Raw genomic sequence first — 14,805 nt, 5'->3', positions numbered from 1 at the left:
AGCATGGCTCTCGGTCAAATCTTCACATGTGAGTATACACTATTCTAGGTTACATGTACGTTTAGCCCGAGGACGAGTGTCACTCACAGATGGGCCGGCGGGTCCGGGGCGGCCTCTCTCACCAGGAAGACCACGTGCACCCTGGGGAAAAAAAAGAGAACGACGAACATTAGCTTTCCCTGATCGACAACTAGGACATGGTGTGACAGATTCCTACTCCAAATGGACAACGGTGTGGACCGACTGAGGTCAGACGCTTACCATGGCACCAGGAGTACCGTTCTCGCCATTCTGGCCACCCTCTCCCTGTGGACAAACACAGACAAGAAGACAGACAATTAAGTGATATAAAGTGATACCAGAAACTAGGGTTTTGTCCCGATCTGATGACGTGATCAGAAAATCGGGGGCCAAACACGTAATTTTCAAATGATCAGAATCAGATCGGGAACAGAAAAAGGGACAACCCTAGTATCAATATTATTATATCCATATCATGATATTAGACTGGATATTGTGTGTAATTTTGCATATTGTACTTTTGTGATAAATAGCATACATGTTACATGATATCAATATCGGCTCAGGAAAAATCGGTATCGTCAGATACTCAAAATCAAATGTCATTATGTAATTTAAGGTCATACATTTAAATGTATGATGCATTAGATATGTAATTTTCTGCTTTGGCAACTATCGGCATTGGTAAAAAATTAGAGATAAATTGGCCAACAAATGTTGGCCAATTTTATGTCGAACCCTGAAAATGTATTTTCCACAAATATGTGAATGTTCTCCTCATTTTTCACACTCGAAAATGTTTTCCTGTGCAGGAGAAGCTTTTCTGTATTTTTATTCTCGATATTTTGAGTTTCGTCCATTCTATGCGAAACGGTGCTGTCCTTACCTTGGGACCGGCGACACCGGCGTCTCCCTTAGCTCCATCCAGACCGCTGAATCCCTGAGGAGGACAGAATAAGACAAGAGTTGTGAGCAGGGGGGTCATCAAACACCGCTTTGATGACGGCTTGTGGTGGACATTTCAGTCAAAATTCCATGTTTGCCACGGACAAGGGACAAGCCTGAATGACCATAACAAGTCTGTAACTCTGAGAGTGTTCAAATGGACCCTTAAGGTCTCCACACACCGGGCGCGAATCGGATGCGAATTCGGATTTTTAGCTGCGTTTCTCCACCGGTTTTCCGAAAAACGCGGCCGGTGTGCAACCACCTTTATGGGTCCATTTGGTTACATCTGTACACTCTCAGAGTTAAGGGGGTCATTGCAAATAAAACATTTGAGAACCACTAGCACTAAAGTAGTTGGACTCCTAGGGGTTCCATTTTCGTCACCGCTAAACCCGTTATCCATAAACTTCTTTGCCTTTTTTACTATTTTGCAAAACATTTTTGAATAGTTAAAATGGCCAGTCTACAAGCTCACAACGTGTCAATGTAGATTGGCTAGTTGAACTATTTAAAAATGTTTTTCAAAATAGTAAAAAAAAAGACAAAGAATTTTAGGGATAAGGGGTTTAGAGGTGACGAAAATGGAGCCCATTATGTGCCATAGTGTCATAGTAAATAAATGTCATACATATTCTGAAGAAAACCTCGGGACTTGGCATTCAGTAATGGAATCTATGATCAAAATATTGAACATTATAAGGGTGTTTTTAAAAAAAAGAAAATCTAAAGTTTGCCACGGACACATTAGTCCGTGTACGACGGATATATTGAGTTCACGTGGACAGAATCAGCTCAGATCAATGCAGTCCAACGTTCTCAATGTGGTGGTATAATAATAATAATAATAATGCTCGACTCACTCTGTGTCCCTTGATGCCGGGGAGTCCGGGGGTGCCGGGGAATCCACGAGCGCCCTGTGGTGATGTGGACAAGAAGGGAGAGAAGAGAAGATGTTCCTCGTCAGCTTTTATTCAGACACAGCATGGGTGCCTCCGATATGCAGTTTGTTTTTGTGTACAATTCTGTTTTTTTTGTAGCTATGTAACCAGCCTCTAAAAGTCTAGTGGATGTGTCATCTCACAGCAGCACTGTGTGTGCGCGCGTGTGCGTGTGTGTGTGTGTGTGTGTGTGTGTGTGTGTGCACGCGCGTGTTTCTTAATTGGTACCATGATGTTATAAACAATGATGAAACAGTAACTGTGAGTTTTGCAACGGCAACTAGTTTTTGTCATTAATGATGGTGGTCAAATGTGTGTCTTTATGTCCTACTGCTTCTACCAGTCATAATAGTTGCTACTAAAGATGTGGGAACCAGTATCCATTTTGTTTTGGGCTGACTTAATCTTGACCTATGACCTCTAGGGGCCGCGTCCCTCAACTCACCTGAACGCCAGCGGGTCCACGCTCTCCGGGGCGACCAGCCTTGCCGGGCTCACCCTGTGGGGTGACAACAAACACACATGGAGATTAGCAAAGGCTAAAGGTAAAGGTATGGCTATTTTCAAAAATGGAGGAATGTTTTTCCTCAGAAACTAAAAAGACATAACCTGCTCGGATAATATTTCCTGGATTAGAAAACGTTTCTTTTCTTTTCTTTCTAAAAAATATAGGCTACAGTATCATCATGACTTCCTTCGAGATTATCTGTAAACCTCAAGTCTCAATGAGATTACCTATGAATAAAACTGGGGTGTGGCTGTCTGGGGGATTCCAGGGGGTCCCCAACACAATTGTAATTTGTAACAGTTAAATGTCATGCATTATTTCACTGGCTGTAAATTGAGGGGGGGCTCAGTTCGGTGAACCAATTAGAGGTTACTTTATGTAATGTAGCATGTGTTGGGAACGGTACACATGCTTTAGAAACAGCATCTGACAATGCAGCATGAAGCTGTACATACAGCTTCAGTCGTATTGAAATTGCAAAGCCGTCCGTTTCCGTTTTTGAGGAAGAAACCTGCGGTTCGTGTCCTACAGGAGAATGCTTAAACCCCATTTTGGGCGGGAACCCCTTTTGGTGTTTTAAGCATTACGTTATACTTTAGTAGATCTGCTATACTATAGCAGATCTACAAGATCATAGCACGCCACCGAGTGGCGCGCCACGAGCTTGTAGGTCTGCTATTTTTGAAAAATCGAAGAACGACTGACACATAGAGAAACATAGCTTTTTCAGAAAACTGTCAGGATGTAGAAGACATTTTTAGAATAGTCAAAATGGCTTAAAAGAGCACTTACATCATCTCCGTTCTTGCCAGGGGGACCAGCGGGGCCACGAGAACCCATGGGACCCTAGAGCGGATGGAGAAACAACATGTATCATTCATTTGAATCCATTGTAGGGTGCATCGTTCCTACATATGGCTGTTGAATGTGAATGTATGTGAATGTAACGCCATACAGTACGACCAGCTCTGTGTGTGTGTGTGTGTGTGAGTGTGTGTGTGTGTGTGTGTGTGTGTGTGTGTGTGTGTGTGTGTGTGTGTGCGTGTCACATGACAGGAAGCGAAACAGAAAAGACAGGAAGTTGATGTTAGTGGAGCCTGGAACTACACCTCCCCACATCTGAGTAAGGAAGCTGCCATTTCTGTTCACGAAAATATATTTTAAAATATCTTTAGAGCTTTATCCATTTCTGCTAAGCAGCAAGCTATATATGCTTAGGTGTCTATTTATATTAGGATACATTTTCGTGACTGTAAAGTCGCAACGGAAGTGGGGAGGATGCTTCACTTCCGCTTTATATTTGACTCATGATCAGAGCTTCCGTTGCTCCAGACTGTATGACGGAAGCATTTGGAAATTGCGAGAGGCAACAGTCTGGCAACGCGAGACTGGAGCAGTAGAACATTCCAAATCTCGGTTTATCCAGTTGGGATAGTTTAATACCAGTTGAATCTTTACACATTCCCCGCCAGGTATTAATTCACTCATTATTTCGCTCCTGCCGAGGTCTTTCCATTCTGAGCTTTTGTTTTAAGGCGAAAATTACCCCAGGTCATGAACCGGAAGTGAAAATCGTCTATGTTAAAACCTCTCACAACCTTTTTTTAATTCAACCAAAACATACATTTTGTATCGACGCTTTAGTTATCGCCCGTGAATAAAGCTTGCGGAATCTGGGAATCTGCGGAATCTGGGAACATAATCCGAGATAAAACGCATTTGGAAAAATGTCAACAACTGGATGTGGACGGGGGCGGCCATCTTGTTTCTGGTTCATTGCCTGTCTACTCTATTGCATTAGCAACCCAGAGCTAATCAGATGTAGCATACGACCGGACCGCAACCTAAATTAATCAATATAAAACATTATACTGTAGGCAGGGAATGTGTCGGACTCCAATGTGGATAGGAAATCAGATTTTGGGTTGCCAGTCTTAGCAGCTAGTAGGGCCTTATTAAGTCAAACCTTGGTCTAGCTAACTTTCCTCCACTAAACGTGTGTCATGCAGAATGTGGTTGGGATGAAGATGCGGATGATGTTTGTGATGACTATGAAGATGATGTGTTAGCACTTAGCAGAAAGGTTGGTGTACTTACAGAAGCGCCGGGCTCACCAGGCTCGCCTGGGGGTCCAGTGAAACCCTGAGGACCCTGGTTGACCACAAAGAGAAAGCACATTAGCACAATGTCTTACATTTATATGAACATACTTTTAATTAGATTTATCTTTTTCCTGTGTGCCTGTGAATCTTGAATCCTCGCAACTAAGTGCAGAATTTAAACAATGAAAGTAAAACAATGTAGCTTGGTGAACATGAGGTGTGATTGCAAACTAACACATTCAATCAGAAGCTAATAATACAACATTTATTAAAAAAATGTATTTTATTAAGATTTGATAAAATAACAGAATACTTACAGAAGATCCAGCAGCTCCGGGGGGACCGCGAGGACCCATAGGACCCTGTTGAGAAACAGCATTACAATTAATATCGCACTTTTAAAAACATGACATCTAGTATCTCACTTATAAAAACATTACATTTAATATCTCACTTATAAAAACATGACATTTAGTATCTCGCTCGTAAAAACATTACATTTAATATGTCAGTTATTAAAACATGTCACACAAAAGGGCATTCATATATTGTATAAGGCCCTATGAGAGCAAGCATGCATTTTAGTAACCCTTTCTGACCCTTGCTCTTTTTATGTGGAATAAAACATTTTCTACAACATCAGAGCTGCCTTGGACCTTATTCTTTTCTCCACTGTGTACAAAGGAAGTTAACTTAGAACTCGATACATTTTAGTAAGTTAGTTAGTTGGGTCAGTCAGTTATCAGTTGACGACTATTTCCTCTGTGACAGAATATGCGAAAAGGAAGGTTACTGTCACATTTCTAAACTAATTTAGAAACAGGGAAAAAAATATGCTACAAAGATTCTAAAGCTGGGGGTCGACACAGAGCAGATATATAAGCTGCGCTTCGATGCAACGTGTTGCCTCCTATATGTCCTGAAGTCCATCCACATCGGGACACCATGGGCCCTATTATGCGTGTCTTAAGTACCAGGTCTTATGACTTAACTTAAGACCTGGAGGCGTGGTCAATGCTGTTTGGCCACTCAGAATAGCCAAATGGCATTGATCACGCCTCCAGGTCTTAAGTTAAGTAATAAGACCTGGTACTTAAGACATGCATAATAGGGCCCATAGGGTGCATACTTAGTTTAGACTAGTCATTGGTTAGACATGGGTTCCATGTCATCCAGTAACAAGTGTTCTACTCGTCCATGTTTTTGCAAAAGAAGGTTGCGGAGGCAGTTTAAACGTATGTTCAGTGTGAGGTGGTGGAATTCATACCATTGGGCCGGGCTGAGCTGGGCCAGATGATTTGGAGTGGTCGGTGTAACTCATTTGAGGAGAGAAGTTCTGTGGAGGAAAAAAAGAGAGAGCATCATCAGTCACCATTCAGATCTTTCAACTTCAGGTGAGACGTTTTTTTCTAGCTATGTCAAAGACATGAGACAATGAGATTCGGGAAATCGCACAGATACAGAACCGAACGGCTAAAAAAACGAATTATTTCCAGACAGTTGAAACAAACAGATCTTGAAACTGAAAGTGCAAAAACTGCAGAATGGACCAAAACCTTTCAGAGTGTGATCCTACGTATTAGATCTGACAGTATTGATTCTGCGAGGTGGGATACGGGAAAGATACAGAGTGCAGAGTGCCTCTGAACTGCTGACACACTCGATGGGTGTGCAAGCCAAGCGGTCACGGGCAGGTGAGCCAGGTGACATAAGCAGTGGTCTTAAATCAAGGCAACATCCTCCTGGGTGTTGACAGACAGACCACACATTTACAGCGGAGAACCTGGGGAGCTGTCCACCCAGTCCCAGTGCTGAATTAAGCGGGGAAACAAGAGCTGAACTTTCTCTCAAAGGTACTAGTCAGTGATACTGGACTATAAACTGTGACCTTGTAGACCGGATGCGTTTTTCGGGGGGGAAAACGGCAAAATCGCGGCAGTGTGCTCTGTTGCAGGTAACTTCACTGGATCTAACATTCAACCTGACACGGAGTTGTTCTATCTTGACATGTTATCTGTGAAGCTAAAGATCAATTTCATGCTTTGCACGGACAAAAAAAGGAGTGTCAAAACTAAGGACCTTTGCAGAGGATATCACGTACCGAAAGGTCGCAGATGTTTCGTGCAACACCGCGTAACTGTGATCGTTTGGGAAAGTAACGAACTATTCACTTCACTTCCATGTTTAAAAATATCTGGCAAAGCCACTGTAGCCGAGTCGAAGACAGTAACGAATGCTCCAAACCGAGAATGCTGTGAGACACACACACACGTTATGACGTTGTGTCGCTCAAAGCGTAAGTTGACGTTAACCCTGGAGGTCATGTTTTATTTGAACTTACTCCGCCAAGGCCAGGGGGGCCAGGGGGTCCGGGAGGGCCGGGGAGTCCGGGCATGCCGTCGCGTCCGTCGTTGCCAGGAAGACCGGGAAGACCCTATAGAATAAAGAGATATAGAGACAGTTTAATGTCAGAAACCAAGCCTTTTCTGCTATGCATTCATAATCCACTTATTTAGTATTGCTAGTCTGTTATGTAAGAAATTATATGATAAATACTTTTCCAACGTTTTTTTTTTATAAACAATATATAGTAAATATTATTGCTACGTTAAATTGTTCTAAATTGAATTAACTTTGATTCGTCCAATCAAATTCATATGAAGAAAAACAAAACGTCTCATTGCAATAATAACGATCAAAAATAAGTAAAAAGTTCAAATGAGTTTGAATTTAAATTTGAGACCCACTTAAACTATAAAACCCATGTATGACTTGATGAACTTTTTACCTTTTGACCCTTTACAATCAAGGTCAATTCATTCACATTAAAGGTCAAAGGTCATGCGGTTCATAAAGTGCCATTGCCAAGTATCCAGCAAACACCGTTAACCCTAACATATCTCAGCTCTGACATGTAAACACACGTTCTATATGTACAGCAGTAGACTGCAGGAGCTTCTGTCTGTCAATTCAAACTATACACAGCAGCACGTAACACAATAGAATAAGACATCGGGATAAATTAAACACACATTGTCCAGTTTTTTAGGTAAAAAGGGGATTAGTTAGAATGTATAATCTTCAAAAAGAAAAACAAGAGCACACTGAGAACATACAGTACAGTACAGTGAATGAGTGTACAGTGAATTAGGACGTACCTTATCTCCCTTGTCGCCAGTGTCTCCCACACCTCCCTAAACGTGAAGAGAGAGAAATAGAGTTAGGGCTTTGCTGTAGTGTTTCATTCATAGTATAAGATGTACATAGATGTACATCTCATACACACACGTACATTATTACACAGAATGCCAACATTCCCTTTGAACGACAGATCTATAAGCTGTCAAACTTAAACGTTTGGGACCCTGCCCAAGGTTTAAGTTCAGAAACGATCAGATACACAATGTATGTTTGTTTTTTTTTGCAAATCCAAACATTCACAGATAATCTTTTGTAAGTGTGAAAAAATAAAGAAAAACATGTAATACCTCAGAGGGCTCCTGGACCTGGACACCTACAGAGCAAACGGAGAAGAAGAAAGGAGAGAATATCTCAACACCTGATCAACACATTCAAATCATAACTACTTCAAACTAGACGTCTATAGATTCGGGCTGACACCGTAAAGCCCAAGGAGTTTAGCTATTAGGACTCCATGACACATGACAATTTATACAGTATGTCAACAGCATGGCTGAGTGTTCGCTTAACTCTGACCGTGTTTCAAATGCAATGACATTCACTGACCCTCTATGGGTCCACATGACAGTCTGAAGTAGAGTCAAGTCTGCCATGTTTTGATGACATTTAAGTCGACCAAAGCTACAAATAACGAGTACTTGGAATAACATCTAATAATGAATGACGGAGGAACAAACAAATCCTAGTATAAGTTATGTTTAGGGTTTATGTGGTGTAGGGGTATAGGGTGTTTAGGGTTTATGTGATGTAGGGGTATAGGGTGTATAGGGGTATAGGGTGTATAGGGGTATAGGGTGTATAGGGGTATAGGGTGCAGCGGTCCTCAAACATGTACGTGTCAAGGACCCCCCAATATGCTATGCATTAAGCCACAGAGCCCCATGTAACTCTGAGAAGTGTACAAAATGGAACCACAATGGTTTTGGTATCTCATGGGAGTTCCTAAATCGAACCAATTGGTTCCATTTGTACAGTCTCGAGAGTTACAGACCTGAAAGGGTCCATTTTGGTTCTCAATCATTTAGCTGGGGACCCCCCCTCAAGGACCCCTGCGGGGCCCCCCGGACCCCACTGGTGTAATGTGTGCGGCCTGTTTTAGTTGAGTCCCATTGTGTTGTGCCACAGGAGGCCTGCAGTCTGCAGACAGACTGCGTGCATGGTCACACATATCCACAGAGTGAGTATAATCCATGTAGTTGTAAATCCAGAGCGGGTCTTTGTTGTAGCACTAAATCCTCAGGGAACGTTTAAAAAAGTCCGGTGTGCACCGGCTGTGGCCCAAACAAACTCTGGTCGCCTCAACTTAAATGGGGGAGAGAGGCGCAAGGTGGCGCCGTTGAGCCAATACAACCACAAAATATTGATGTTGGGCGGGTGGGTGGGGGGCTGGGGGAGTGGTCGTAGAAGGTAGAGTTTAGATCCCGTGGTCCAGAGGGACGGTTGGCCAGTCGCGCTGTGATAGGAGGGAAGCTGGAGCTGCTGGGTGTCACGGCAATCACGGCAGATTGACCAACACGTAGGAAATGGCAAATAAGAATAGGAATTTGACTCATGTTGCATGAGCAGTGGTACATTTCAAGAAGGGAACCGTCCAACATTGTAATAAATGACATCAGCCAGAGACCGTTTTTTGACCTAGCCTTGGATCGAGACTTTCTTAGATGTATTTTATCGATTTGATCGAAAGTAAAAAGTCAGACTCGATAGAATACATCTACGATAGTCTGGATCCATTAAGGATGGTGGTTTTTTACCTATATCTACCCTCGTTTACCTCCTGTTTACTCAGACTAGTTTTAGCTAATGTATCTATTCTATGACTTTACCAGTCATATAGATATGCTGGCAAGAAAAAAAACAAAAAGAAAACAGAAAAGCAGCGGTTGTCCGGTCAAACCGAGTGAGTAGTAGCAGCCAAGCACAGCTCTATGAGGTCCGTACCATCGTCCGGGCAGATTGGGCAGCACTCTCCGTCGGGGATGATGGGGTCGGCGCAGTCGGAGGTGTCCTCGCAAATCACCTCGTCGCACATAACGGTTCCGCTGTCGCACACGCAGATCTGGCAGGGCTCTGGTTTCCATACATCCTTGTCATTGTACAGCTGTCCGTCTAACGTGCAGCTGCCAAATGCACCTGGAAGGTGGAAGAGAGAGAGAGTGGGGGGGAGAGAAAGTATCGGTGAGTTGAGATGATAATAAATAAAAAAAATAACTGTCAATTATTCAATCAGTTTCACATTGACAAACGTCAATTATTGGGCTTCAGCTTTGATTGACTGAATACTTTATTTAGACTGAAATGTAAACAGCGCCAGGTACAGTCAGACATTTGGCACAAAAAGGTCCTGGGTGCTTGTTTCCATTGTGGTCCTGTGTATGTATTCAATTCATCAACATAGCATAACAAATAACACCAACATACAATGTCATCAACATGTACAAAAGGGAAAAGAGAAAATCTGAAAAATAAAAGAAGAGAAAATGAAGTCCTAAACTTAACCATAATTTAGATTGTCTAACCTTTAATTAAAATGAATGTATTATACCACGCCAAATCCATGCCTAGACTACTTATCCATGATATTAACAGTGCCTGAGCCTAACCTGAACCAGCTGCAAGCTATAACCACATAATTATCCCCAGGCCATGAACTAACACTAACACATAACACTAACAGGTGGCCTTAAATCAGCCAAGAAGAGAACACCTAACTGTAACCCTGGAGCCACACACCTGCTTCTGATCACTTGGTATAAGACAGATGCATCTGATAAGCCTATGTCTGACAAAACAAGTCGACGGAATTACATGTAACAAAATGGGACCACAATTTGTCCACTTTCCAAATACCAGTAGGCCTGATAGACTGAGATTATCTGACACTGGAGGGAAACAGTCACAGAAAACACAATATTAGGTGGCCCCTCAATAGCACAGCTAGGGCCCTCAAACATGTTCATGTTCCCCGGCCTAGATAGATAAGGTGTGGTAAAGATATGGTAAGAACGCAATGGTCAACTTGTCTTTTGGATTATAGGTTCTGAGACTGACCAACATGTCAATCATGTCAATCAAGCAGCCTAAGAAGACTGGCTTGTGTTGAAGGCCTCGATCTTGCCAATATATTAAAAAAATTGCAAAATTAGATGAATGTTTAAGCCATTCAGTAATACGTCTTGGAAGTCATGCCTAGTGTGGTTGTTGAGGACAAAGCAGGAGCATAGACATTTTATTGAAGTCCCACTATGCAACTGTCTGCAGTTTATGATTACAGTTATTGTAGGCCCTTAAGGTTTGGGCCTTGTTGTGTCCAGATTTGGCTCAAGGCTGCTGTACAAAGCCAATGACTCACTTAGGCCCTATGCTGTATTCAACATTGCTCTACAGATGTGGTTTAAAGAAGGAAAAAAGAGGGAAAAAAATCTAGAAGAGGAACACTGGAAAAATAAATCTTTCCCCCCCCCCTGCACTGCAGATGGTTTGGTGAGGCCTGCGTGGGGTTGAGGGGAGGCTGCATTTCTGAGGCTCACCGCAGGGAGGCGCTAGTATTCCACACACAAAAAAAGTTCCACGCCACACTTTTCTTTTAGGTGATTAACGCATCATGATGTCTAGACCTTCGACGTCAGTGTTCAGCAATGTTCCATTGTTCTTTTTGCCGAAACAAACTAAAGTATGTTCTTAAACTAAAGCTGAATTCCTGAATTATAGCCATTCATCGTAATCAAATGTCCATATAAAGGCCTAGTGTGTTTCTATGTTCTTAATGTTTAGTGTAAAGCACTTTGGAATTGCCTTATTGTTGCAAATTGTGCCATACATAATACAGATACACGTTTCTTGCTTAAATTAAACTATACATTCAAGTAGGATGGTTCGTTGGCCTCCAACTGTAAACGTTCAAAGTCGAGGGGATGAACATGCAGGTCTCATTTCCTCACACCCTGAAACAAGTTCGGTGCAGCCATGCACTCCAGTCCAGTGTAAAAACGCTAATGCTCAATATGCCTACAGATGTGTGCCCTAGCTGCTTCAGTTTGAATTAAGTTTCACATCACAATGAATGCAACAGACACTGAATTGCACCTTTGAATTAGGCCTATACATTCATGAAACGTTGTTCAAAGCGCCCCCGCGGGTGCCTTTGATCGGTTTCATGCGTTTCTTTCTTATGTTTGAATTCTGATTCAACTCTGTTTGAACTCGCTATCATCAATCACTTCAAGTCAAGAAGAGCGCATCCAAGACTGCATGAGATATAGCCTATTAGACGTGCGTGTTGGCCCTGCCTGCGTGCGTGCGTGCGTGCGGGACATGGAATAGGAGGAGAAAAAGGACGCCAGCAGCAACAACATCTGTACGCCAGTCAGTGAAAGGCAAGTTACAAACACATCATCCAAAGTTAGTTACTAATTCTTTACTTCCAGATCTCGGGAAAAGAAAATACCCCCAAAAGAAAAAGCTTCATTTCCACCACCCCTTTGCCCCCATAAGGGCTCAGGTTGGCCTCGATCAGCGAGCAGGACCAATTCCTTCCGAACATCAACTGAAGAAATATTGTTCAGCATCCTTTTACGCGCGTCAGTGCTATCCAGATCCTGAGCTTTGCCAATATTGCCAACTGCCATGTCCCAGGGAAAAAAATAAAATAAAATAAAACCAGTGTTTGAAAAAGGATACTTACTATCGTCCTCGCCTTGACCTCTCGCCAAAAGCACTGTTGCGCTGAGCAACAGCGCTAACCGAATATCCACAAAGCTGAACATGACTAAATATCAGTCATGTAGACTCTTTGGGGCAAGAAGGGGGAATCGTGTGTTTTTTCCTCCTCAGACTCCACTCATGCAATTTCTGTGATAACTCCAATCCAGGACCCTAGCAGAAACTCCCTACTGCCTAAACAAATGAGCTAAGCTTGGCTTTTATATGCCCAGGACATTTTGGGGAGGTCCCGGACGCCAGCAGATAAACTTCTCTATGTGTTCTGTGAGTACCCAGAGGTCCCTCCCCTCCCTCCTTCATCTCTGCGAGGGGGCCGTCTTAAAACATGTCAAACAAGTTCACATTTCAGCTCCACAATACGTGGATGTTCACATCATTCATTAACGCGTCGATTCGGCTTCATTTGGACGTGGCTCACCATTGTCCCGGATCTAGAAGTGGATTATTTCTTAAATTAAACATTAATTAAGTATTTTTGATGTGTAGGCGACTTAGATGCGTTTTAATTGTCTGTATGTCGAGTCGGGATACAACTGCATTTGGTCAAGAAAGATATTTCGTATAGAGAATATAGCTTGTAACGGGAGTAGAGCAGTAGGCCTACTTAAGTTGGTCAGGTTGTACGTGGCTTGTTTTAGGGCTTGTTTGAAGCCACCAAGAGTGATTCGTGTTTTTTTCTTTTAAGACATTTGCTCCAGCTATAGCATGCATTTTGACAATGTGCTATCAATTACGCATTTTACGCACGGGGGTGCCAACTCGCCGGAGAGTCTAAAAATAGAATTCATGAGATTATTTGCAGAGCTTGCATGTTATTGTAAAAAAATATATGATAGTAATGCATTTGCAAGTTAGACAGACTTCATTCAGCATGCTCTGTCTACTGTCTCCTGGTGGGTGTGCAGTTTGTTTTACTGTTGTGAATCACATTCCCAGTCTTTGAAATAAAACAAAACCAATGCTGTAATATTATATCTTCATACATCTTTATGTTATGTTACTTTTCACAAGCGACAAAGCGAGTCAGTTTAACAGCAGACATTAATACAAGCTTGCGAAGGCAATCCATGATTACACATCATCCCAGGGTTTCCAAATCAGGCTTGTTGGCCTAGCTCTCCTCTGCTAGCTTGATGATGTTACACAGCATGCAGGGCGGGACAGAGGGAAGAGAATTTGGCAGGTGTACAAAGCCCTCTGGTTGCACCGACCGACCGAGAGGGACACGTAGCAGCTTCTACAACCACGACCCAGCCTGACCTTTCATTTTGTCTCTCATAGTATGCATTTATCCTCGTTTGACAAAACAGACAGACTGAACCGAAGAAACCCGGCCGTCTGTCTGGCTGTGCCAGTTGAAACCAAGACGATGCATTGGATTAGAGCATTATAGGGTTCTCAAACTGTGTTCATTTCAATGACCTCCATATACTCTGAGAACCAAATGAACCCGTAAAGGGTCCATTTGGTTCCATCTGTACTTCCTCTGAGTTACAGATGTGTTTATGTGTTTCAATGACCTCCAATGACCTCTCAATGAGATCTGTTTCAATGACCTCCATAAACTCTGAGAGTGTACAAATGGAACCAAATGAACCCGTAAAGGGGTCCATTTGGTTCCATCTGTACTTCCACTGAGTTACAGATCTGTTTACGTGTCCAATTGGAACCCCGAGAGTCCCTGGACCCCACTTTGAGAACCACTGCATTTAGAGATTTCCGAAGTGAGGAATTACTTGTCAAGCAAGATTGACATGTTGTCGAATGACGTTGTGTTGCACAGTGGAAAATAGCAGATCTACAGTATACTGTACATCGATCTCACAAGGCGCATGTTGTGTTCTGCATGCGCTTTTAGATCTGCTCTTTTGTAAAGTCATTTAGCCTAGCTCTGGCCCATAGCCCTAGAGCTGAATTTAGCCTACAATAAACATGCCCAAAATACGTAGACGGCCTATACAGCGCCCTTTTTTTTTTTAAAAAGATGCATTTTGCAAAATGCTATATTATTCAGATCCTGGACAGGACACTGACTGATCAGACTGTGTATGTTCATGTAGTAGAATAATGATTTTAATAATTTAATTTAAAATATCCCATTTCCACCCCTCGTCTCCAACAAAGCGCATCAACTGCACAGACATAATATTGTACAGTATGTCACTATTGCTAAGTGCTATTTAATTGGCCCGAGGCGGGCACTTAGGCTCAATGTAGCCTGACAGCGCGGTGCGGGTTCGAGTCCCGAGGCCGACGTCCTTTGCTACGTGTCATTCTCTGTGTCTCTCTCCCTGTTTCCTGTCTCTCTTCACTAATGTTATCCAATAAAAGGTAGAAAAAGCCCCCAAAACATCTCTATTCAGGT

The 14,805-nt window shown here is 42.6% G+C and overlaps 1 protein-coding gene across 3 annotated transcripts in view; it reads right to left on the bottom strand.

Annotated features, from left to right (window-relative positions):
• LOC306919578 (uncharacterized protein) overlaps positions 1-12,609 on the bottom strand; it is a 32,570-nt gene extending 19,961 nt beyond the window's left edge. For all 3 annotated transcript variants that reach the window (XM_079532338.1, XM_079532340.1, XM_079532339.1), the window contains exons 1-14: positions 12,403-12,609; positions 9,660-9,851; positions 8,006-8,031; positions 7,676-7,711; positions 6,859-6,951; positions 5,785-5,853; positions 4,835-4,879; positions 4,513-4,566; positions 3,208-3,261; positions 2,353-2,406; positions 1,830-1,883; positions 908-961; positions 262-306; positions 88-141 (exon numbers count right to left, since the gene is read on the bottom strand). In XM_079532338.1, the coding sequence (XP_079388464.1) occupies positions 88-141; positions 262-306; positions 908-961; positions 1,830-1,883; positions 2,353-2,406; positions 3,208-3,261; positions 4,513-4,566; positions 4,835-4,879; positions 5,785-5,853; positions 6,859-6,951; positions 7,676-7,711; positions 8,006-8,031; positions 9,660-9,851; positions 12,403-12,484 (912 nt within the window). In that variant the 5' untranslated portion in view covers positions 12,485-12,609. The remainder of the gene's footprint in view (positions 1-87; positions 142-261; positions 307-907; positions 962-1,829; positions 1,884-2,352; positions 2,407-3,207; positions 3,262-4,512; positions 4,567-4,834; positions 4,880-5,784; positions 5,854-6,858; positions 6,952-7,675; positions 7,712-8,005; positions 8,032-9,659; positions 9,852-12,402) is intronic.
• Positions 12,610-14,805: the final 2,196 nt, after the last annotated feature.

The sequence above is a fragment of the Electrona antarctica genome (genome assembly GCF_951216825.1).
Source record: "Electrona antarctica genome assembly, contig: scaffold_26, whole genome shotgun sequence".
Classification (NCBI taxonomy): Eukaryota; Metazoa; Chordata; class Actinopteri; order Myctophiformes; family Myctophidae; genus Electrona; species Electrona antarctica.
Note: the sequence above shows the minus strand (reverse complement) of the source record. Positions and strands in the feature narration are given on the sequence as shown.